Raw genomic sequence first — 25439 nt, 5'->3', positions numbered from 1 at the left:
GATGAACGCACCACGACGACTCCCGGGCCCAAAGGTTGCTGGTTTTAAATTAATTAGCCCACACTAAACCCAGTGAAATCTCATTATACTGTAGCCTACATATTGCATTTATAGGGATACAATAAGACAACGATAATCAATCAAACGATATGGCTAAATATCCAATAGTGAGCCTGTTCTAGGTCGACGCTTCAAGGACAGCATACTGTTTGATAACAGCCTTTGACTGAATCTAGTACACAGATCCAGGCCACTCAGACAGCCTCCCCCCGGTGACCAATGTGCTTGCTTGATTTATAGCGTGTCGCCTTGCTGTGGCTATTTCCGAAGCGCAGATGCACCGTTCAATAGTAAAAGCTGGTAACATATGAGTCAGAGGTCAAAGTACAGTGGTCGACCGTTAACATCCCCTGTGTATTCGTAATACTCGGTAGGCGTTTGCTTTGTTAGGTTGATTTTTTTTTTTCTCATTAATCTCACATCACGTGAGCTGCAGGATCAGGCCATTCATGTCACGTTGAAAACAATATTGGGAGGGAGGGAGGGAGGGCGGTTGAGCTGCCGTTTTAAGGAGAACTGTTCTGTCACAGATCCGGTGGAATGATGCAGTGCAGAGGACGCAGGACTGCAGCGCTCCTGCGGTCTTCCAGTAGCTGATGCGCACCACGGTGTGGAACATTTTACTTCCAAATAAAGGGAACTATCCCTCTTACCCTTCATGTGACGTCGTTCTTGTTAAACTGCGTAGGAGCTACATGTTTTGGAAGCCGGCCTAGTATTGAACATGTGTTTAATAGAACAACTTCAAAGCCAGAGGTAGTTTTAACTTTTCCATTTTTTTATTTGGTTTTTCATACATTTTTATACTGTCTTGCTGGTCAGGACATAGCAACGGCTTGATGTGCGTTTAAAAAAAACAACATAGCTAAATCAATCTCTTCTTTGGTACCTAAAGGGGGACAGAAGTAAGGCAACTACTGCATCTATAGGTCTAAAAACGTTTGGTGCTGCGGCCACATGACCTTGTGATGGTGCTGGGACAGGGGCGTGTTCCCCTTTATCTCTACGCCACAATACAACCCGGTCAATGATCTCCTCACTCAGGGCCTCCCAGTCAGTCAACAACTTCAAGAAAACAAGGGAGAAAAAAGCCAACGTGGAAAGCGGTCCAAAACTCTAGGCAGATGTACAGTGCAAGAAAAAGGTTATATTATCAGGGAGCGCCGGTCCGTGTTGGCAGAAGGAGCTACAGCCTCAAACCATGTGATCAAGTTTAACAGGATGTAAGGATATTCATTTGAGAGCTAAATTTGTGCGTTGATATTGTAATACATTGAATGTGAATGCGCGCTACCAGGTCAGTGGTGAGGCTTGTAGCAGAGGACACTGGTGGAGAACTAGTCCAACCCTGGTCAGGGTCATGATATCGATGCGTTTCTGCTCTGAGTTTACATCTGCGACTCATTCTCGAATGGTAGAGTCAAGCTATTACAATCACTAAGCTCTTCTATATGTTATTTGGTCATATATAAATGGTCCTAAGCGTGCGTGACAGAAACCCATGAACGGTTACTTCTTTTTATGAACCTTTTTAAAAAGGTGCCTCTCAACCAGCTAGTCTAAGGGGCCGTTTATAGATAGTGTATATATAAATATAAAAAATAATCTAAACCGGAGGTTCATGATGACAAGACCAAATCAAAACATTTCACTAATACCAAAAAAAAATGAAGAACTTAAACATTTAAAAGCCACGCACAAATAACCTCGTTTTTTTGCACCAAAACATACAGCCAGGGCTGCCACTGAGAATGTTCACTGAAATACAGCTGCAAACAAAATGATAATATTGCATTGTTTTTTTTCCTCTCTCCATTCGTTTTTCCTAAACTCATGAAATAAGATGCCCAAGAAAGACAGCTGCATATATATATATATATATATATCTATATATACCCATATAGTTGAGGAAAGAAATAAAAAAAGTAATGAAACAAAAGTTGGTGCATTTTGCTCTACAGATTTGTGGGGACCGACGGTATCTCAAATCATTCTTTTGTCCGTCCAGACAAAAGGAAATGAAAGAGACCGGGCCCAAAAGGAAAATAACCACCAACTTGAGGTGGGGAATAATGCAGTATAAAAGAACCACAGGCCCATTTCACAACCCTCCCACCCCCTCCAAACACTTCTTCTCCTCCCTTCCTCTCCCGAAAGCGGTGGCCTGGAGGTCCGCGTACGCCATGACCTCCTTTTCCAAGCCACCGCTTCTGGGCCGCCGCCGCGCGCGTGCCGGGGCACAGTGTCTCTCCTCGCCCCCCTCTTGGGGCCGGCGTCGCCACCCTTCAGAGGATGGCGTAGACGAACAGCGCCATGATGGCCGCGCTGATCAGGCCCGAGATGGGCACCGTCACAAACCAGGCCATGAAGATGTTGCGGAACAGACGCCAGTCCACCGCCTTCTTGGAGCGCAGCCACCCCACCGCCACCACCGAGCCCACCTGGAAGGAGGAAGGAGGGGAAGGACCCGTTACTCGTCTTCAAAACGGATCCGTGGCTTCTAGGGTCGCCAAACACATGAGGTAATGTGGAGCTGGAATCTTCTCTCTCCTTTTCCCAAGTGATGCCACTTATTTGGACTGAGCCGGGCTATTTTTAGCCCCAGACTGCCCAGTGGGGACCCAGTCTCCTCTCCCTCCACCCACATGTTAAGACAGTGTCCTCATTTATGCTCAGAGTCTGGCTGCGGGACCAGGCTGGCCAGCTTACCTTGCAGTGGGTGGTGGAAACGGGCAGTCCGATGTTGGAGGCAACCACCACTGTGAGGGCGGAGGCCAGCTCAATGCTGAAACCACTGCAGGGGGAAGAGGAACAAACTAAGTACAGTTCGTCATCAGATGAATGTGTCTGAGCAGAGATGCTAATATAAGATGCTGGGTATGACTCATGTCTGGACAGGAAGTGGTCCGGGACAGTGGTCTGGACAGGATGTTGCCTGGGTCAGTGTGTCAGGACAGGAAGCTGTAGTAGGACAGCAGATACAAGTCCTGTCTGGACCGGAAGCTGTCCCGGGTCAGTGGCTAATGCCTCGTTTCCAGCGAGCGGAGCAGCCTGGAGCAGGACAACTCGGTTACGCTAAATCTGGCTGACGTTTCCACCGCCGACACTTGAGCTGCACCGAACCAAACCGCTCCGTGGAAACAAGGCATATGAGACGCGTCTGTAGTACCGGAGGCTGTCCTAGGTTGTGTGTGTAGCGTCCTGTCTGGACAGGAAGCTGTACTGGGTTGTGTGTGTAGAGTCCTGTCTGGACAGGAGGCTGCACTGGGTTAGTGTGGTGGTGGTACCTTGAGGGGGTGATGGGAGTGAGGTCCCGGCCCATGGTCTGGATCACCCTGCGGCCCCACACCCACAGACCGGCGCAGATGCCCACTCCTCCGTACAGCAGCAGCCAGACAGGTGTGGGTTCGGCGGACTCCACGCTGCCGCTGGTGTACACCATCCACAGCGCCACCAGCGGGCCGATGGCATTACTGCAACACAGATTCAACTTGTTCAACACTTCAGACGAGTCACTCGATCCAGCCGCCCAGTGTTCAACAATACAGAGTTACACATTCAGAGCACCTGCTTGGTCTGTTGATTCTCAACTCTGGCAGGTAAAAAGAAAAGCCCCTGAAGGTACCTGACGTCGTTGCCTCCGTGGGCGAAGGAGCCGAAGCAGGCGGTGAGGATCTGCAGGAACTGGAAGAGGGTGGACACCTCGGGGCGGTCCTTCTCCAGCCGGTCCTCCTCCAGGGAGCTGTGGCTGCCGGCGCCCTCCTCCTTGGCCATCTCCAGGGTGACGTCGGCCTCCTCCACTCCCTCGGGGGCGGTGTGCTCCGCCACCGCGTTGCAGTAGCTCGTGTAGCTGTCCATGCGGATGCGCTTCCTGTCCTGCCCGGCGGCGCCGGGGGCCTTGGCACCATCGTGGAACTCGCCCTCGCGATGCTTGAACTCGCCGTGCATGCCGATGATGGCCATGGTGTAGGAGGTGTAGCTGTTGTTGCGGCGGATGGGCCGGTCGCCGGCCTCGCCCATGCAGTCGCCCACGCGGGCCAGGTGCAGCTTGTGCAGCAGGTCCTTGTACAGGCCCGAGTCCTTGTGCACCGTGTGGTAGTGGCTGTAGCCGTTGCTGGGGATGTGGGCCTGCTGGCTGGAGAACTGCATCTGCTGCTGGTTGAACTGGGCTTGGTTGGCGGAGATGGCCGGAGCACCGTTGGGCTGGGCCTTGGGGGGTCCTGGTGAACACAGGAAAGCAAGGGTTAAATATGTCCCAAATGACAACAACTACGTCCAGTAGGATGTTGTTTTTAAATCACTCACCACCGTTGGCGGCGCTGTAGTCGTTCTCGTCCGTGTCTCCGATGGAGAACCCGACCTTGCGTTCCTTGTCGCCGTCGTCAGAGTCTCCGATGTTGAAGGCCACCCGCCGCTCCTCCACCACGGGCTGGGCGGAGGCGCTCTCGGTGGCCGGGGGAGGGGTGGTGGCCGGCTTGAGGATGGGGCACTGGGGCTCTGGGAGCTCCCTCTTCTCCATCAGGGGGCTCTCGGAGGGGCTGGATGCCTTCAGGTCTCCTGGGGGAGGAGAGGGCCCGGGGTCAGTTGCGTAACATGTAGAGTAGTGTAATGTGAGCAGCCGTGTGCGGTTGCCTGACCAGACACAAGGAACACACACAGTTGCGTCTTTGGTGAGGCCGTTGACGTTGCCAACCAAGTAACCAAAGTCCATCATAGCAACTTCCTTGTAATGGATCAATGCAGGCTTCTAGCTCACATGATGTGATGCCATAAGTGATATTGAATTACAACATCACATGCCGGTCTTGGGAGCCAAGGCCTTACCGGAAAAAAACCTGGGGCATTGGCTTACGGTACCGTTCCATGTCAGAACCTCAACCCGTTTCTATTTCTGTGCAAGTGTTAAAGGCCAATTAGCAGATTAGCATGACCCAATTAGGAAGCTTCGGTCTAGGAGACGGGAGTGAAACCCAGACAGATCATGACTCCCAAGATTAACCTTCCAACCCCCATCTTGACTTCTGGATTAAATGTGAATCTATACGGTATTGTTTGATTAAAAAAAAAAAAAGTGCATAACCATAAAAGCACTTTACAAAACATTGTCTTATCACAAAGACCAATGTGCTACTGCTGCATCTGGAGATGGCTCGCTAAATGCTCTTAGGCAGAATTGGGACAACTAATTAGGGACGTTCCTTAAAGTATGGACCTTAAGATGCTAGTCTTGTATTTGTTTTAACATTTGCAACGTAAATTAACTAGGTGCCATCTATGACGCACCGTTTTAAATATGCTCATAGGGCTTTTCTACATTACTTCATAGACCTGAAACTGGGGACAATCAGCTAATCTAGGCCATTTATTTTGTACAACACTCGATGTATTGTGTAGAAGGGCTACGTGGTGTTCATTAATCAGGATTACTCACTTAGTCCCTTTATACAAATCTCTTCTTTGGAACACCTCCATTATAACAGAACCCTGTTCAGAATTAGGCTAAGCTCATAAAATGGGTTGACACTAAACATGAAGGACCAAATCTCTTGCTTAGGTAGATCTGTGTGTGTGCGTGCATGAGCCTTTGAAAAGCCGCCCTGGATAGTGGTAAAAAAAATAAAATAAAAATAAGATCCTAGTCAGTGAGTCACCTGAACTGAGACGCCGGTAAGACTACTTACGTTCAATCTTCCTCTTGAGGAACGGGCACACGATGAACCACACCACCAGGGCGGTGACCACGGAGAAGCCCAGGGAGATGAGCAAAGTGACCCACCATTGGAAATTGTTGAATCCCAGCACTGATGAGTCCCAAGGGGAAACAAATACAAATAAACACAAGAGAAGAGAAACGGAGAGAGAAAGGCATTTTAAGAACCATGGCAGCAGATGCTACCGTAAAAAAAAAAAAAAAAAAGTCTAAAACTACTTTAAAAAAAAAACACATTAACAAAAAAAAATTCTAAACATCATCAAAACTATCAAATACAGGTTGAAATTACTATTCTAGGACAGGAGGATCACAGGCGTCAACAAAGTGATCCACATTGATCTGAACATGCAGAGGGCAGAGCTACTGTGAGTCCTGGCCATCATAAAGCATCTCTCAGTGGTGTTCAAAGCACACTGTGCCACAAGTGTAATATACCATATGCAATTAGACACCACAAGTGAACAGGGCTAACAACACCCACAACAAAGGCAAGGGTGACTGTGCCGTTGGGCTGTCGTGACACACACACCACCCAGTTTCCTGCACATGGACAATGCATTCCTTACAAGGGTACAGGAGGCCGACGGGAGAGGAGGAAAGACTAAAGAAGGGGGAGTTGAGCGAGTCAAGGACGCCGGGGTGCCAAGGCTGCAGTACAGTATGTGCATCGGGGGCTGAGAGCAGGCGCAGTGCAGTGCATGCCTGGCAGGGCTCTGAACAACCCCGGGGACGCCGCCGTTGTCATAAGGAGAACGCAAGTCAGCAGGTTGCTTTAAAAAGGTGAGGACATCCCAACCTCTTGTCGCCCTCGTCCACCCAGGAGTAGAGAAATGTATTGTTTCGGTTTGTTAAAAAAAACAAAAAACAGAAGAGTGCAGAGATTGAGATAAGAGGCTTCCTCTTGGGTAATTGGCTAGGCCAGTAGTCAGAGGTGCACTGCTCTCCACATCGTGGCTCTCACATGCTGCAGACACTGAACATCCCACGTGTCATGTGTATTTAGTTACGCAATGTTAACTCAATGTCCTCAGTAAGGGGGGGGCCTGAGGAGCACCGGTGGCAAGTGGCTGGGACCGACAGACCTCCCCCCTCTCTAACAGCTGAAGCATGTCCTTGGAGAACTTCAGAGGGGAAACAGGTGTGGGTCAACCAGACGGCCATCATTGAGAAGTCATTAACAAGGGAGTGTTAAGGTTATATATATATATATATAGGTTATAGGGGGGGGGGGGGGGGAGTAAGTGGGAGAGGAGGGTTGGAAAATAGTTCCTCAGAGATTCAGGACATTTGGGAATAGATTCTTGTGTGATAAAGACCCTTGTGGGTCCGATCTTTGTAAACAAACAGGCGCAGGGAAAACAAAAAACAGGCTTGATTTATGAGGAGCACTCCTCCACAAAAGGTGGTTAGTCCAACCCACAGACATGCACAGGAATGAATGAGATCGCTAAGGAAGTGGAATTTACCCACAGTTAGGCTCCAAGCCCGGCCCTCTAACCTCACCGTCTTGTGGCCCACGTTACACAATAAAGGGCTTTGTTGACCCACCCTCCACCCCCTCCTTCCTGTAAAGCCAGCTCATCACACCCCTATTTTTGTTATTTTCCTTTAAGATAGTTCATGACTCATGTTCGTGGAAAAAAAAGTTCTGCTTTGTTCAGGCTCATTCCTATAGACGGCTCAAAAGGAAAATCGCTAATATTTAAAGACTCCTAACGAATCACTGTACACCTTAATGATACCTGGTAAACAGCCAGCACTATAATAAGCTAACCTCAAATGTTTTGTCGTCTACTGCCGAGTTAATTCCCCAGCACTGTGCTGTGATTAGCAGTGTGTCGACGATGGCTTCAGGTCCACTAAGCAAAGCCCTGCCGTGTCTGTTTTTCAAAGGGGAAACCAGGCAGAAAATTAGCATTCCAGCTAAGGCGCATTGACGTCCGTCGATGTGTTGTGAAGCGATTGAAATGTTATGATTAGTATGAAACGGAACATACCGTTTTGTACACCATTATAAAAGAAATGGCTGATATAGCAAGTGTAAAATTTAGCATAGACGGCAGATCTAGTTCCACGAATACTGACATGGCTGTGCTCATTTCGCTTGCCAAGCAACAGGCCAGTCAGGGAAATTTGACTTGCAAACATCAGACGTTATATACCTGGGATGAGGACATATGGGCAGAAACTAGACCCGTCCTGGTGGTTTTTCTCTAAGTGCGTATAGAACACCTCTGCTTCCATTTAAAGTTTAACACGTTTTACCCTGATGTAAATTATAAGGCTTTATAGTCCCTCTACTGCAGTGGGATAAGATGACAGTCTTTGAAATCTACCTTCAGCATGAAAATAAAATCTTTAGTTATAGGTTATTTTCCTGCAGTAGTTTACTTGCGATGATAAAGAGTGATCATTATGTGACTTAGAAATATGTGGGTGTCCATGCATAAGGGGTGTGGTTGGGAAGAGAAACTTCTGTACAGCCGTGAGTACAGTATGTTCTCATAACATTATGCCCCGACAACCACATGTGGCGTAAACTGAGATCCTGAATAGTCAGTTCTAGAGCGAACACATGCAGTAAACAGTTCAGACACTGTGCTCTTGAGCAATACAGCTTACGACCTGATCAAACTTTTCTGAACTTTTTTTTCTAGGCTACGAGTACTAAAGAGGTCTTCATGAATAATGCAACATGTTGTCATGACAACCTCTTGTTGGGCTGCAGTGAAATGTGGAGCAATGGACATTTGCTTTCATCTGTAGCAACCCAATATCCAATCACATTCTCAGCGTGGACTTAATGATGATTTTTAGAGCCTGTCACGAAAGAGCCTTTTTCAGACTCCTTCTAAAGTAGTTAAAGTGGACGTCATCTGTCTGAAATCTGCCGTTCTGGAATCCACAAAGGTGGCCGTGCTGAATTTCACCAACTCTAACTAATCAGGGTTCAGGGTTGTTTAGTGTTCCTGAACCCTTGGTTAATGGCTGCTTGTGTCTTCTCTCTTCCAGAAAAGGCGTGAGCCTGCCCTTGGAGGGGGTTGGACCAGTGTAAAAATCGGGTTTGAACTAGTGAGTCATTCTAAATGTATGAATGCTTGTTACAACAAAAAAGGGGCCCGCATAAGATACGTTTGCGTGTCAACTACTTTGTCCATGGAAATCTATTGCAGTCTCTTGAATGTAAACCCAGAGTTCAGGTCCTCATGGGTACTGTGTGAAGGCCAGTGTGTGAAGGAGCACAGAGGCGCCATGTGGCTCCTGAGTACAGGTCCTCATGTCTGATGTGTGAAGGCTAATGTGTGAAGAGCACTAGGGCGATGGGACTCAAGTGTATTGGACTCCGCAAGGCTATGGTCCTGTGAGTGGGCCATGTTGTGTGAAAGGGTGAGGTGTGTACACATACACATGAGTGTATGATATCTGGTCATACTCTGGCCTGTAGCCGCCATTAAATGGCCCAGGCCAGCTAACTTCTTGAACTGTTAGGCCCTGTAGAGAGAAGAAAACACAAGGAGCAAAAGTTGCTCATTTAATTCTGAAGAAATGGCAGAACCTGGTTTATTACTCAGCAATGCAGAAAGTTAAATGACCTACTGGAGTCATAGAATACAACCTCTTAACTTCTGTTTTCCCACTTTCATTCCAAAACAACAACAAAAAAAGGCTTGGAAGAAAAATTTGACGTCAACAATAAAAGTTAAATATCCTATAAAAGCTTGATGCATTTCCTGTTTTTCATCTCTTAAAGCTTAAACTATGACCCACATGGTACCACAGGAAGCCACCACAAAAACACGTTCAAATAAACAGGCCTACTGTGAAAGGGTAAACAGTCTGGTTGGGTTTGGAATAAGGTTGGGCATCCGTCTGGCTGAGGGAGGGGTTTATTTTGGGCTTTGGCTGTGGGCAGGCATGCAGAGGTAAAGACATTGCAGCATTGCGATACTCACTCGGAGCTCCAGTGTACATAATGGAGAACAGGTTGGTCCCCATGGTGAGTGCATAGAAGGCTGGGAGGGCCTTGAGTCCGTTGGGCACTGGATCTTTCTACAGGGACAACAGAATGCACCGTCAGAACTTTCATAGCCTTCTTTCGTTGCAATTCCAAAATGCGTTACAGGAGGCAACCACAGCGGCATCCTGTGTGCTGCTCTACCGTTACTAAATCATCAAGACATCGCTTTTCAGGCTTTTTTGTGTAATCTGGGAATTAGGAAACGACAAGCTCACCTTGTGCAAGATGAACTTTCTCACAAACCAGAAAACAACAGCAGACATGAGACCAGACAACAGGGGGCTCAGGAACCACGAGGCAACTGGCATGGAAAAAAAAAAAACAGACCAGGGTCATAAAAAAACACAACTACTGTAGACAAAATACAGACGCATGCCATAAAGCGTTATAAAAACAAACAAAACAGTGTAATAAAAATATAGTATCATGCTTGGCCATTTGCGTTGGCAATAGTTTTGTACATTGTACTCAAACTGCATTTAAAACCTTCCCTAAATCAGCAGTGGACAAAGGGCCTCATGGGTCTCTCACCGATTCGAAGCAGTTCCAGCCACCTCACTCCCTGTGATCCTCTAGCTACCAGGGAGAAGCCAATGGTGGCCCCAACAATGCAGTGTGTTCCAGAAATGGGCAACTTCAGAAATGATGCGGCCAGCTGCCAAACAGCGGACCCTGAATAGAAAGGAACAATGATATCCTTTAATACACTTATTGTGAATGTTAGCGTGACATAATGTCTAATGGCACTGTTCACATGGAGACCTACATTGTATTGTATAACAACATGACACACAAATGTAATCTGCCAGGTCTTGATTTGGCCCTGCCCAACTGCCAAGGGTCAAGCCACACTCCCGACCTTACGCTGGGGCTGAACTCACCAAACATGGCGCTGACCGACCCGGCCATCAGGACGTGCTCGGAGCCGTTGTACATGCCCACGTCTATGATGCCCTTCCGGATCGTCTCGCTGACTTTGGCCCCGAGCAGGACCGAGCCCACCGTCTCGAACACGGTGGCCAGAATGCAGGCCTGCCGCAAGGTGACCACCCCGGAGCCGACCGCCGTCCCGAACGAGTTGGCCACGTCGTTGGCCCCCACGGAGAAGGCCAGGATGAAGGCGATGATGAAGCCCACGATCAGCAGCCACATGTAGTCGGTCATCGGGCCCTGGGTGGCCAGGGCGACCGTGCCCATGATGAGTAGTGTAGCCACGGTTGTGGAAGCCATTGTGCGTGACGTAAATATAGGCTACACAGAGTGAGTCGTAGCAATATCGAAGGGATGAGAACCCTCCGCTTAGTAAGAAGCAGCTACTGTAGTAAGAGGTATCAAGGTAAATAAATAAGCAGAGTCCAAGGCCTCTCAGTTAAATGAGGACTCCAAATACTGTAAACTATAACTCTACAAGGCCAGAAATAAATAAAGGTAAATAGAGGTAAATTAGAAGTGTGGGCGTATTGTTATCCGGTAATGCTAATTATTTTGCCAACACTTTGGTTCTGGGCAATCAGAAAACCTAATCTACTGGCCATCATGTAATAGTATGGTTGGGTGAATGGAGGTGCATCCTGAAAAACAGAAGAGGAGAGAGTACTTTCAGTGATGTACAGGCCCACAGCAACAGACAGAGCATATTATTTAGATCAGCGGCGTCTCGGGGCAGACTGTACAGCCAAGAACCTCCATTGTTATGCTGAAGAGAGCCCCCTATCTGCCTTTCCCGCAAACTTCCCGGTAGCCATTTATAAGCAATGTCGCAGAAGACAATCGATTTAGGCAGTTTTAACAAACATTACTTTGGAAGCACATGGTCCCATCATTAAGGGTTAGTATAGCGTTATTAGATGATCCGATGCCGTCTAGATGTAAGATTGATTACGAATGATTCATTCATTATTAACAGGTTATCGGCTTTCATGTGCACGTGCTGAAATTCGTGACGTCCATCCAGCACGAGCCAAATTAATCTTCGATTACCATAATGATTATCATCATGCTTATCATCACTAGCGTTACCACATCTAAAAGGTTGTCGTCGTCCGGACCGACTACACTTCTAGTTAACTATAGACTAGATCGGCCCGTAATCTGTTAGTTCATTAGAGCAGCAGCACTTCCTCCGGCGCCACAGCCTGAGTCGGAGGACGAGGCGCGGTGACGCCATCGCGTTACACGCTCCATGCAGCCTGGATGTATGCTGGCCATACGAAGCAGCTGGCTGTGTGTGTTGTAATAGTAAGCTACTTCGTTCAACTGAGCGGATGAGAGGCAACGAGCAGCCACCGATTGTCCCAGGTTAATAGATTAGTTAAGGTTGACCCCGAGGGAGGTCATTTGAACTCATGAACCAACCAGTTGGTTAAGCGTTAGTTAGTGCGTGTTGATGAGGTCCACTGACAGGACATGGGTCAGTTAGTACATCCCTTAGCTAGGATGCTACTAGCACCTCCGGGCTAACACGTTAGCGCACTGTTCGGGTCGGAAGCTGAGTACCACAGTCATCACAATTAACATATCCTTTATTAAATATTATAAATGAATCATAACATGGCCACTCACCACACGTTGTCCTTCTTTATCCTTTAAATGGAAGCTTCTAGCGAGAGCGCTAATTATCCCGCGGATTAAAGTACGACAGCGCGCGCGGGATCAGGAAATAAAAGGCAGATGTTTGAATAACTCTCCGTTGATGAACAAGACTAGCTGGGATAGACTGACCTGTCCTCAAAACATCTCTACTACGGGACTAAATATGTTTCTCCAAATCCAGAAAGATCTAGTTTGAATGACCCGTCGCGTTACAGCAGCATGCAATGAATCGCCGGTAGAGCGGAGGCGGGCGACGGTCTTTTATTGGAAGTAGATGACGCACCCTACTATACCCCCGCCCACTGGTGATGACGCGCCTACTATAGCCCTGCCCACTGGTGATGACGCCCCTACTATAGCCCTGCCCACTAGGCTGTCATCAGCATGAGCGTGTCATTGACAAAGAAAAAAGAAAATAAAGCGAGCGGTGTGTGTGTGTGTGTGTGTGTGTGTGTGTGTGTGTGTGTGTGTGTGTGTGTGTGTGTGTGTGTGCGCGCGCGCGCGCGTGTGCGCGTGCAGTGACGGATTTAGCAAATTGGGGGCCCAAGGCGAAGATATGTATGGGGCCCACCTCAGAAAAAAAATGTACAGACTGGTGAATAAGTAGGTAAAGCTAATCTACGCGGAAGTAAAGGTTGGAGATGAGAAAAAAAATCTTCCCTTTTAAACCCTGCATACACTTCTTTACTCCAAAATGAAGATGGAAAGCAGAGAACACACAAAGTGTAGCACTACACAAACGAATAGTCACGATGGAACCCAACAGAGAATAAGGTTTCAGATAACACCTGTCTTTGCCAAAATGCCAGCACTGTTTATTCTTAAGATCAAATCAAGATCAGTATAACAGCAAGACAAGTAGTTAGGGTAAACTCCCACAAACATTCATATAGGCCTACTTAGCAAAACATCACAAACAGCCATATACTCAGCAACTATTGCCAAGAGGAATAATTGACTTTGTATGTGTGAGGTTGCAATTGGCATTGCACTTGAGATTGAACATTTCAAACAAACAACAAACCTGTAGCGGCATGTTCAGTGCTTTGGATGTTGTTCCTGTCTGTATCCCCAACAATAGCTGTAAGTGTGTCATCTTTGGCAGTGTGGCCAAATACTTATCGGTGTCTTTTTGCTTTTTGCTTTTATTTGAGCCGCTTGGGTAACTTTATTTCCTATCCCTTTATTAAATTTTTTCGCATTTAGACTCGTCTTGCTTCGTCTCTGTTTGTGTACTTAAAAAAAAAAATATATTTTTTTTTGTTTGTTGGGGGCCCCCCCCTACTATGGGGGCCCCAAGCGGCTGCCTACCTATGCCTCTGGCATAGGTAGGCAGGTAGGTGTGTGTGTGTGTGTGTGTGTGTGTGTGTGTGTGTGTGTGTGTGTGTGTGCATGCGAGTGTGTAACAAACAGTTATTCTTATTACACAACTTATTACACAACTTTAAAAGCAAATGGTCTTAAAACAAATCTACAGCACAAAACATGAATATATATGCAGTTAATGTTTAATGTTTATTTGAAGGATACCACTTACATGTGTTATCTGCCTGCTTTGCCTACAGCCCTGTTTGCAGAGGCTGGATTTCCAGCTTAACTGGATATGTCAGAATTAAGGAGAATCCACTATTTTCGGTTTCAAATAGGTAATAGATAGATAAGCAGACCTAGTATAAAACCACCGGAGTACCAAAATAGATGATTACACTTGATTATCATTGTTTTGTATTTTGAATTGAGCATGTTAAAAGTATTACCACAGTAGGCCAAATGTAGAGCTTCCCTTCCCTTATAAATTCCCTAAATAAATAGATAAGGTCGAAAATAGACTTATGCCCTGGGTTGGTTTGACCCAGGTGCTGGGTTTTACCATTTAACCCAGAATGCTGGGTCATTCATTTGACCCAACCTAGTGAGTGAAATTAACTCTGGTGGGTTAAATATTACCCCTACATTGACTTATTTGTCTGATTGCCTTGCTTCTTTTATATTAAATAATAATAATCAAATATATAGGTATGCCATGTATAAATTATTATTGTTTTGTAATTTATTTATTTATTTATAATAATTTCCTCTAATCATACAAACACACTAACAGAGGCCACTGTAAATGTGCAGTTAATTACATTTTTAACCAAAGAACAGTTTTTTGCAGCTCAAAATCATACTACACATGTTACGCATACTACTACTACGCATCATTACAAAAACAATACAAATGTACCACCCAAAAAACACACGCCTGACAAAATATTTTTTTAAGCTCTTTTTCATGAATTAACATCCCTGTTGCTAATTGGAGGGCTTTTGATTAAAAAAAAACCAGTTTATAGATCAGATTGTGAAAGCTTCTACAATTCTTTCACCCTGTGGTAAAATTGGGTTAGGGGCCAAAATGCTGGAGAACCTCCCAGGTGGGGAAGCACTGTTGGATATAAAACACCAATAAAGCCTTCAACTGAACATCTGCAGCCTCCAGCAAAAAGTCTGGTGGCATGGCTTGAAAGAATGGAGGGTAATTAAGTTATCTTTCCACTTTAATGACAAAGGTTTACAGGAATGTAAAAGGAAAGGAAGTAAAGCAATGCGGTACATAACTTCACCTAAACTCACCCAACCCATAGAATGATACGGAAGAGGATTAGGGCCACATGTTGATTTTTGAGTTTAAAGTCAGAATTCTGAGAATAACTTCTGCATTCTGACTTTAATCTCTGAATTCTGACTTTCAACTCAAGACTCCAAAAAATAATCACATGTGGCCCTAATCCTCTCCCGTAGAATGAAATGCTTTAGCTCCTTATGAAATTATTTTTTTAATCAACTAGCCAAAACAAATTTGGGGAAGGTATCAATGGATAAGGCTTACTCTTTTAAATATGTTAAAACCCCTAAACATGTGGCTACAACACTTTACTTTCTGTCCCCAAATGGTAACAGCTCAACATAATGTCTCAATAAAAATTAACTTGCCTTTAAAAGTTTTATACCGGGCTGTCAAGCTGCCATTCAGTTAACTTCTCCCTCCTAAAACTATCCATCAGGCGGCAGCCGCAAACTCGTATACCTAGAATGAATTACAAGAATGACAAAGCCAGGATGACAAGGCCATGAGGCTTCACCTTATGGCCTTGTCATTCTGGCTGTGTGCATGCGATTGCTTCACCTTATGGCCTTGTCATTCTGGCTGTGTGCACGCCATTGCACGCACAGCACAAGGCCATGAGGCTTCACCTCATGGCCTTGTGCTGTGCGTGCAATGGCGTGCACTGACGATTTAAACAATGATCCAAATCAACGTGGGCCCCTCCCACACTTGTCCTCCCTTTCTCATTGCTACCTCATAGTCTACTACTTCGATCTACGATGAAGAGATCCAGCGGTGGTGGGGTGGAGTCATCAGAGGACCGACCCTTTCCAGGGCCTCGTGCTTTTGCTGCCTGGGTGAGGAACATGCCGTGGCCGCCCTATCGGGCTCCGCTATACGCGCCGCCTGTTGTTCGCTGCCTAGAGAGGTGCTGCTCTCCAGCCACCTCTTCTTCTCCCCCTCGGTGGGGTTAGCTGACGCCATCAGCATCTTCACCGCCGTGGTGCCTCCAGCAGAAGGAGAGAAAGATAGCAGGGACCACCATGTGATTAAGGGGGAACCGTGTCCAAGGGCTCTTCCCACTCCTCCGTCTCTCGCTCTTCTGCATCCTTGCCCCCGTCCTCGCCATCCGTCTGGGAGAATCATTCCCGGTTTCGGGACGATTCTCACAGGCTCCTCCCAGAAGACTGGCAGGAAGTGGGGTCCTGCTCCCAGTGCAGCAGGACACTGCCTCTTCCGATGCCGCAGCCACCGCAGCAGCAGCAGCAGAAGCAGCAACCAGCCCTCCAGCAGGACACAGAAGCAGAGGAAGCTGCCGCCCACCTGGGATCGACCAGCTTCTTTTTCCTTCCCCCCTAATAAAGATATCAAAGTCCCTTCGACTGAATGGCAGTACATCTTTAGAGAGCTTTTCCAGACCAGACTGTCTGACGACCGATAATCTGGTTGGTGTGTCTTTAGACGAACCGTGCCCAGTGCCTTTTGTGTATCACGCTCCCTGCCTCCCCCCCCCCCCCCCCCACTTCAGCCTCCTGACTGTGGGGCGGCATTTCCACGGCATAGTATAGCCCGGGTTTCGGCATCCTCCATGCGGCACTCCCGTGTGCTTCATGAGCGGGCTGGGGACTGGTACAGGAGGCCGTAGAGACGGCCTCGTGCAACAAGTTAGACCCCAACTCTTCCCCCTGTTCCTCCTCCCTGCAGTCGGTCAGCTGAGAGGAGAAGGCGGAGCTGCCCGTGACACTTGAGCCAGGTGAACCCTCTTGCTGTATGCCCGCCCTCTGCAGTGGTTTCTCCATACATTCTGTCCTTGGCTTTACACTATCTAGTGTGTGATCACATTCACAGAGTGGTTCTGTGGACTTTAAAGTGCTGATGTGTCAGTGCATGTGCCGAGGGTTTGTGTATGTGTCATGTGCGTCAAGAGATTTAGGGGCCTCCTCCTGGTAAATAGCCCCAGGCCTCAACATTTCTTAATCCGGCCCTGCCCCTTACAACTCCTTTGGCCTAACACTGTGTTTATAGTGCCTCAACCAACCCAGAATTATGACCCAGCATCATCAACCAAACAATGTGTTTACAGACACAACCCAGCACTTTTTTGTGTACTATTATAATACACGTTTTGTTATTTTTTACTTTCTGGCGAACGCTACATCTGCTTCAACTCTAGTTTAAACGGGTTTAAACTAGAAACTAGAAACGGGTTTCCAATACTCCTGAATCCTAAAGGCGCCATCTTCTGAATAGTATTGTTATTACAGATTGACAAGTCAATTATTATTTATAAAGCACATTTGAATGTGCGTGACATAAAAAAAATGGTTAGAGTTAAAGTTATTAAATTAATTTAAAACTTTTTTTCATTTTTAAAGATAACAATGTAGTTATTGAGATTATTTAAAAACAATTAATGTTTTTTTTTTTTTTTTATCACTACAGGGTGATGTTGCAGTAGCCGGAAGCATTATTGCTCAAAAGAGCTTCCCCAGCCCAGACGAAATAATGTGTGGACATTGTCTTAAGTTTTAAATATTGAAGTCTTAAGTGTCTTCGGTCTTCATGTAGTATCAAGCAAGCCGAGGTTTAAAAACAAGAAAGCATTCAGAACAATTGTTTGTTAAACTGGCAGTATAAGTGCAATGATTTCAATTGGAAAAAAAAAATGTTGTAAGAATAGGCGCTGCCGAGTTTTTAATGAGATTGAGACATTTCATGGTTTTATCTGGATGCTTGATCTGCCGCTGATAAAAGCAGGTATCTAACGGTATCTATTTATTTGTAGATGTTTTAAGTGATCAAATGCTGATGTTGTGATACTTTTGCATTTTGTGTATCACATATAAATCTTTTATCTTTATTAAATCGTTGTTATTGTTTTGCTGTACATTTTCAGACATTTGATGGGTCTATATCATACAGTATTTATGGGGCCTCAGTCCGCAAGGCTGAGAGAGATATAGAGCTGTGTATCATCAGCATAGATGTGATATTTTTTATCTTGTTCAACACATTATCAACTGTTTATACTAGGCTATGTCCTAGAGGAGGCATATCGATTAAAAATAAGTGGTCCAAGGATGAATCCCTGCAGATCACGAGTTTTACATTACATTCGTTACTTTTTAATCTGATTAGAAAAACACAAGGGCAGGTGTAACTTGTTATTCAAGCCAAATAGTATGTACCAGTAATCGCATGATCAACCAAATAACGTCATGAAAAGCGACCAGCGGAGGGCGCCCTTGGTGCGTTTAAACCCTGGCTGCTGTTTCCAGGTAAACTGATCCAGAGTCAGGTCGGTAACTTCTGGAGTGTTTGAAGAACAGACAGATAGGACGGAAGTGCTGGTCCCAATTCATTTTAAACCACTTACCCATTGCATTCGATAGACATCCACAGAGTGATACATACTGTCAGGAATATAAACATATGTGATATTACACTATAAATGGCCACCTTGTTAAGTTCTAAGGGTTGCATAATAACAATGTAATGACTGTGCACTGACCGAGAGACAGTGCTGGCATTCATCCGGACAAGCAAACATGCTAGTATCTACGTTTTATCTACACCTATAGGAGTCGCCCTTAATTGACAGCTGGCCAATGGGCGTTTGTTTTGCAAGTTAGGGCGGGTCTAAGGGGTGGGCGTGTATGAGACTACTAGAAGGAGGAGGTCAAATGTGTTGGTAGGTTCTGGAAGCGTGAGGTTAGCTGTTAGACAGGTGAGATATTGGACTTGGTACATTGGACTAACTCGATATTATAAAGACATCATTAGATTTACATCCGGTGTGAATACCCACGCATTGTTATTGTTTCTATTCCGTCGTATTTATCTCGGCTCACTGGGTCCCAGCTAGCTGTAGTGCTGTAAGTTAGCTCTCTGCTCAGACATTAGCAAAAGCGACAAAGTTCCCACGTTAGTGAGATGGGACTGAACTACACCTTTCATGGTTTAGTATAATGCCTCTCAGTGGTCCGTCTCAGTGGATCGTTGGGTACTTCGTGTTCTCCACGTTTTTCTAGCAGCGCTGTTATCTAAACCCTGCTCTTTGAACCCGGTCATCATGTTTCACACCATGCCCAGGCGGCCCATGTGTGAAATGGGAATGAAAGCAGTGAGGCTTCAACGTACTTGTGCACTTAGAACGAATGCGAGCCAGGAGCATGCGAGTCCCGCCGGTACCGTGTGGCTGGGCCGAGGCCTGGGTCTGCTGCTGACCTGTCTGCAGAGAGCAGGGCTCTGCGTGCGGGAGGTCTCCCGTCCGGACAGGAAGAAGCAGGGCCTGCTGTCCCTATTTGCCAATCACTGTAGCTTTGTAACGGGTCAGAGGCTCAGACGGGCTTATCAGATCGGCGAACTTTACTCGAACCTGTACTCCGAGCGGACCCGGTGGACCCTTGTGGGCAACATATGGCGGCGGTTTCAGAACAAGCAAGCCCCCGTGGGGAGGCTCGTGGCCGCCCTGGCCGGGGTCTTCATGTGGGAGAACGAGAAGATCGAGGATGAGGAAATCACCAGGTAGGCTTTGATCGATCAAACGTTAGCCTCTGAAACTGGCCTGGCCACCTTGCTAACTGAATGCTTAGAACATTATATACACTTGTTTTGTGTTGTAGCAGTGGCAAACTATCGCCAATGTCACCAACTAATTTATCCAACATGTTAACCGTTATAATGGTTACATTGTCTGTTATAAACCAGGTGTGGGCTCGAGCTGCAGTCCCTAGACTCCATGAAGAGAAGGAACTCCTTGCCAGTGGAGGAGGCTGGGGAAGTGGAGGCTGGCTGGGAGAGCGTGGTGGAGAACAAGGACTTCAAAGTGTGGAAACGACCTATCCCTGACAGTCATCTGTATGAATACAGAGGTCAGCCCAACTTGACACGTGCTTCTCATATCTACTCCGTAATCTGAGTCGCCCATTTGCTTCTGTTGATATAATTCCCTCTTGCAGGTGCGTGTTAAAGAAGTGTTTATCTTAATGCAAAAGAGCCACCCTTTGTTTGCTCTATTTTGGTTTTGCTTTTTTCACTACCTAACAACGGTTTACTTTTTTGTTTTAATTGTTCTACAGTGTTGGCCTCATACAATGATGTCACGCCAAGACAGTTCTTCAATGTTCAGGTACGGAGTTTGACAATACACCAGATACTGGCCCACCCCTTGTGTTATCAGTGGAAAGGCAGAAATGCAAATATCATGATTAAACAAACCAACAATAACCGTGTGCCGCGTGCAACAATATGGTCCAAACGCAATAGCACCGCATTGCTATATATAGTATAGTGTTGTGTTGTTGTTGGTCAACAACTCTTACCCAACAATGTAGTGGCTGTCAGCACCTCCCATACGCAGTAGCTCTTTGCAGTACTATATTTAGCCCCAGGGTCTCTTCAAGCCCCTCTCCTCCCTCCCCCAGTTGGACACAGAGTACCGTAAGACCTGGGACGCGCTGGTGATCAAGCTGGAGGTGGTGGACCGCGACGCCAACACGGGCTCCGAGGTGGTGCACTGGGCCACCCACTTCCCTGTGAGTCCATGACCATACCATTCAACGCGGGCAGAAAGTACATGCTGTACATATTTTCATGAGGAATTAGAGCTGGCCTGGTGCAGAACCGCTCCATTGGAAACAATTCTTAATCAAGTTCAAATATGATGTGATCTTTACTGACATGTAAATGTAGTCAAATGGAAAACGACAATTTTTTTATTATGAAATATCAAGCCCCATCATGGAGACTAGGTGTACACCCTAATGAAACCCCTGCCTTCTGCCCCGTCCTCCCAGTACCCCATGTACTCCAGAGACTATGTGTACGTGCGCCGCTATGATGTAGACTGGGAGAACAACTTGATGATCCTCGTTTCCAGGTGGGTGATCTAAAGACGTCACGTACACGAATGCAAATATCCAGAGTGAACTCCCTCAGCGCAGTGTGGCTGTCTCTGTACACGGCCGCGCTCGTCGTGTCCCCACGGGCTCAGGCTCATCGTGTGGTTTTGTTTTGCAGGGCCGTCGCCCACCCGCGGGCCCCGGAGACCCAGCAGTTTGTGAGGGTCCATTCCTACCAGTCCAAGATGGTCATTCGCCCCCACAAGTCCTTTGACGAGGTCGGTAGAAACCGTTGGCGTCCTCTTCACAGGCACATAAACGCGTCCTGACAATGCATTGTAGGTTGATTAGTAGGTTATCATACGGTTAACCATGGTGATTTTTTTTTTGTCTGTTTTTTTAGAATGGGTTTGATTACCTGCTGACCTACAGCGACGACCCCCAGACCGTGTTCCCCCGCTACTGTGTGAGCTGGATGGTCTCTAGTGGTGAGTGCCTCCACACGGCTTACGCAGAGCCCCCGCGGGGTGGGGGACGCTACAGCTTGTGATCCCTTTATCTGAAGGAGAGTTAGGCCCTGTCCCAATTCTCCCCCTTCCCCTAGATTTGAGCCCTAACCCTAGATTTTGCACGTTCCTGCGAAGGGGTAGGGGGTCCCAATGCTTAGGGGAGCAAGGGGGTGGGCTGTTTTTCCCTTTAAAATCAACCCTTGAACGCTAGCCAGCTCGGGAGCTGACTTGCAGCTAAGGGCACTCAAAGCAAGCGTTCTTGTTAAGGGGAGAGAAATGGGACTGGGCCTTAGTTACTTAGACCTTTGTCCTCACACTTTCTGTTCATTAGGACCATGATTATAGTACCTTCTGTGCACTGCTTCCAAACACCCGCTTGAGAAAATAGAAGTGCTTCATTGGCCTAACAAAGCATCAGCGTTTCTTTCCTGCAGAATATTATTCCATTGCATATTCGGCGAGAGACACACTGCTGCGCTAGACCTTTATATTGATAGACACTGAGTAGTGAGTAGTAGTAGTAGTAGTAGTAGTAGTAGTAGTAGGCGAGTAGTGAAGTGTAGTATTGCCATACAGGAAGGGAAGTCATTTATGTAGTGCAGACCTCAGGTTCAGTTTCACTGGTAGCTGATACTAGGAGGTTTGTCTCTGCTGCTGCTTTGGCATTCTGAACTGTGATCCAGAGGAACTTTAGATGGAGCACAAGCTGACATCCTTACCACCATCTACCAATAGAGGTCGCTAAAACCGTTACTGTTGTGCCCCGACTTGATAGTGACGTGCCCCGACTTGATAGTGTTTCAGTATCAAGTGTATTCACCAACAGTTCATTTTGTAACAATAACTTGCAAAACTTATTCAAGATTCAACAAGTGTCTAGAGAATCCCCTGGGCTTATTCACAGGGATGGTCTCTCTCTCTGTAAATAAACCACGACTTGAGAGATTAACATTAGCACAATGGATGAGATGACTGCTCTGGAAAAAAAAAGACATTCGTAAAGTGCAAATTTATTGAAGTGATTTAAAGAAGGAGGGGTAATCTCGGAAGTGGCTTTTTCCTTTTAATTCTAATGTATTGTTTTTATGAAGAAAAAAAAAAAAAGTAATAAACATGGTTCCTCACAACGGTGTGGTCGCGGTTCTTGTCCTGCCAGGCATGCCTGACTTCCTGGACAAGCTGCACACGGCGGCGGTGAAGGCCAAGAACCTGGAGGTGGGGATCCACGACTACACCAGCAGGCTGAAGCCCAAGGACGCCGGCCGGCAGCCCAGCCAGGAGCGCCACACCGGGGAGAACGCCCCGGGCCCCATCTACGCATGATGTGGAGGTCACCAGGCATTGGGGAGGAGAGGGGGTGGGGTGGGGGGGGGTGCACTCGGAACACTAACATAAACCAAGTGACCACAGGTTCATCCATTCAGTCTGTTGTATGGAGGGGGGGGGGGGGGAAACATGGAAATGAAGGATGATGTCTACATAGCAGTCACATCTGTCCTTCCCCCTCCTCCTCCTACGGCGGATAAATCCAGTAACCATGGAAACAAGTGGTCAGCAAAAGAAAATGATATACATTTTTTTTTTTCCATCACAAACCGTTTTTTTTCACATGAACATCCGCCTGGAAACTACTGCTGCTTAGTCTAGCGCCGACGGCCGCGGGACTACTGTGCAGGTGGACCGATGCTAAAGCGATGCGTTGCTGCAGCGACTGAGTGAGGCCGAGCCAAAACACGCCCCACGTAGAGACACTGTTGCCAAAGCACTGCTTACCTCCTCATGTCTCATTAGCCATACCGACTGACGCTCACGCCAGACACCGTTCGCATACCGCTACTTGCGCTCATGTCGGCTGAGCTGTTGCTCCCCATGGATCGTGTCTTTGTTGTCGTTATTGCAAAATGCGTCTCAAATGGCTGCTTGTTGAAAGTGTCGCCTAAATGGTTGGCCGCCCCAGCAGATATATATGATAGTGATATATGTAAAGGGAATGGCTGGATCAAAGTGATGCCGTTGAAACGGGACTTCTGCATGCGGCGACCGCTACAATGGATCTAGCTTTCAACTGGATGGGTGTGACGCTGAATCTATTGGTCAGAAGAACGAACGTGTCCAACGTTTCTCTGCCATGGAATGAACCAGGTGTAGTTCCACCCCACCGCAGCCCCCCCCCCTCTGTGAGCACGGAATACTGACCTCAATCCGTCCCACATTATCTGTTTGTGTCTTATGTTGTTGTTTTTTAAAGAGGAGGCAGGCGCTCTATACTCAAGCAGGCGCACTCCTCAGATATCTTGGTATTCCCCATCGACTAAATGCTCTTGACCAGCACACACCTCATCTCCCCCTGTGTTATGAGTCCATTATTACTGTTTGAGGTCCATCTGCAGAGACATGCAACGGCTTTTATGTGTCATCACTTCAACCGAGCAGTTGGTCGCTCAGAGATTGTTGTTTGTATTCCTTGTTGGAGCCCATATATTCACCCACAACTGGTGGCCTGACTTGAGTTGGCAGATGTGATTTAAGAATTCCTTTTTTCCTAGTTTTTTGTTTTTTTTGTATTTCATGTAATACTGGACTTGACCATCAAGGCTTTGGTTGTTCCCAGGTGTGTGTCTGTATGTGAGTGTGTGTGTGTGGTGATTTTTAAATGTTCATAACGCGCATGCTGTAGGAAGTGAAGTACTCTGTTACTATTAATTACTGAATACTGCCTGACAAACGTCAAGTGTCACCAAGAACATCTCAAATTTGATGCAGAGTGGGTTGTTTGTGTACGGGATCAAAATGGACGAGTAAAGGCTTTGGGTTAGTTACTAACTTAGTTACTACCACTAACCCCACGATGTCATCGCCATATTGACCTGTTTTCAGCACATCGCGAGTCGAGTGTTTTAACAATACGTTTGCCAATGTCAATTTATTTCACCATGCCCAATACGTTTTGAAGTATGGGATATGTATGTAGTGCGGGAAAAGGAAGTGAATATCTATCATCATTAGGCTATAGGCCTTAATCACAGAGGTGTATGATTGGTGAACACAGGTGTCTCATGATTATCTCATTTACTTGATGAGCTACACCTGGGTACACCCTAGTACCACAATGGTACTATTGGCTTGAGGTGCTCAATGGTGGAGCCATGAGATGGTTGTACTAACATTGAAATTAAAAGGTATTCCTTGATGAGTAATATTCAACTTCAACATTTAACATCTTCCATGGCATTTCTAGACGTGTGTGTGCCACAGATTCTCAAAGGGTTTTGTTGTTGAAGAGTTTCAACCTTGTGTTGTGATTAATAATTGTTAAAGCTTCTAATGATTGTATAATGCATTCTATATATATATATAAAAAAGAAATGGGCAGTTCAGTGGCATGGTTCACTTGTAATCCTGTGATTTGGAGAGATATTGAAATGGAACATCTAATTGTTTCAAATAAACAGACCTTCAAGTTTATCTGGTGTTGTGGTTTTCAGTGGACTTTGGCATCCTGGCCATTATAATCATGTACAAGCACAACTCAAGTTAGTTTTTTTTGCACAAGCGTCCAAGACCGATATAATCTTTCTCCTCATGTCCTTGAGGCAGCCATCGTCTCCTAGTCTGGCTCAAGGACACTCAAAAAGCTTTTCAGCCACTTTTCCCTTAAATCATCATGGCAACTCAGTCCTTACCCAGTAAACCGTGACTTTAAATACACATCTCATCTCAAGGGGGAGTCTAGATTAGTGCTCCGCAATAATTCAATCTATTTTAATATGAGTGGCATTGTAAAGTCATTCAATAAAAATATTGGATCAACCAAATCTGCTGTGAAAGGCATTCTGTTTAGATGAGATATTGAAAGGTATCTCTTGTAATATGTATTATATACAATTACTACAAAATTAAATATTACCTTGCTTAAAACTCAAATTACTACATTTATCGCTACATTTAAATGTAGTGATATCACTAGAGCTAAGAAGAATTGTTTGAATTCATGCATCATAAATTCACAGTCACATTGTGACATTAAAGTCCTCATGGTTACCGTTACCGTGATCATACATGTTGCCGTAATCTAAATATCAAGCAGCTTTGTTCGGCCTCTTCATTCAGAGCA

The 25439-nt window shown here is 46.3% G+C and overlaps 2 protein-coding genes across 2 annotated transcripts; one reads left to right on the top strand and one right to left on the bottom strand.

Moving 5' to 3' along the window:
- Positions 1-817: 817 nt before the first annotated feature.
- slc20a1b (solute carrier family 20 member 1b) lies at positions 818-12607 on the bottom strand. Its single transcript, XM_084486757.1, has 11 exons — positions 12354-12607; positions 10673-11362; positions 10323-10463; positions 10007-10092; positions 9727-9823; positions 5742-5861; positions 4366-4617; positions 3686-4280; positions 3348-3533; positions 2770-2854; positions 818-2501 (listed from the first exon to the last, which is right to left on the bottom strand). The coding sequence occupies exons 2-11, from the start codon at positions 11019-11021 to the stop codon at positions 2346-2348; spliced, it is 2067 nt and encodes a 688-aa protein (XP_084342883.1). The 5' UTR covers positions 11022-11362; positions 12354-12607; the 3' UTR covers positions 818-2345.
- A 6050-nt stretch (positions 12608-18657) lies between these two features.
- On the top strand, positions 18658-24790 carry stard7 (StAR related lipid transfer domain containing 7). The gene is made up of 8 exons (XM_084486902.1): positions 18658-19500; positions 19684-19847; positions 20055-20104; positions 20400-20510; positions 20772-20854; positions 20995-21094; positions 21220-21304; positions 22482-24790. Exons 1-8 carry the CDS (start codon positions 19046-19048, stop codon positions 22646-22648), a joined length of 1215 nt encoding a protein of 404 aa, XP_084343028.1. The 5' UTR covers positions 18658-19045; the 3' UTR covers positions 22649-24790.
- The last annotated feature ends 649 nt before the right edge of the window (positions 24791-25439 follow it).

Source organism: Micromesistius poutassou, assembly GCF_964030765.1.
Source record: "Micromesistius poutassou genome assembly, chromosome: 22".
Taxonomy (NCBI): domain Eukaryota; kingdom Metazoa; phylum Chordata; class Actinopteri; order Gadiformes; family Gadidae; genus Micromesistius; species Micromesistius poutassou.
The sequence above is the reverse complement of the archived record's forward strand: the minus strand, read 5'-3'. Positions and strand labels throughout refer to the sequence as shown.

Excerpts from the sequence above, each read along its gene's own strand:
- slc20a1b (XM_084486757.1), bottom strand. The coding sequence starts at position 11,021 with ATGGCTTCCACAACCGTGGCTACACTACTCATCATGGGCACGGTCGCC. Across the intron at positions 9,824-10,006 it reads GAAAGTTCATCTTGCACAAG|AAAGATCCAGTGCCCAACGG; the intron begins GTGAGCTTGTCG and ends TTGTCCCTGTAG. Across the intron at positions 5,862-9,726 it reads TATGTACACTGGAGCTCCGA|TGCTGGGATTCAACAATTTC; the intron begins GTGAGTATCGCA and ends GGGACTCATCAG.
- stard7 (XM_084486902.1), top strand. The coding sequence starts at position 19,046 with ATGTTTCACACCATGCCCAGGCGGCCCATGTGTGAAATGGGAATGAAA. Across the intron at positions 21,095-21,219 it reads CCCACAAGTCCTTTGACGAG|AATGGGTTTGATTACCTGCT; the intron begins GTCGGTAGAAAC and ends CTGTTTTTTTAG. Across the intron at positions 21,305-22,481 it reads GAGCTGGATGGTCTCTAGTG|GCATGCCTGACTTCCTGGAC; the intron begins GTGAGTGCCTCC and ends TTGTCCTGCCAG.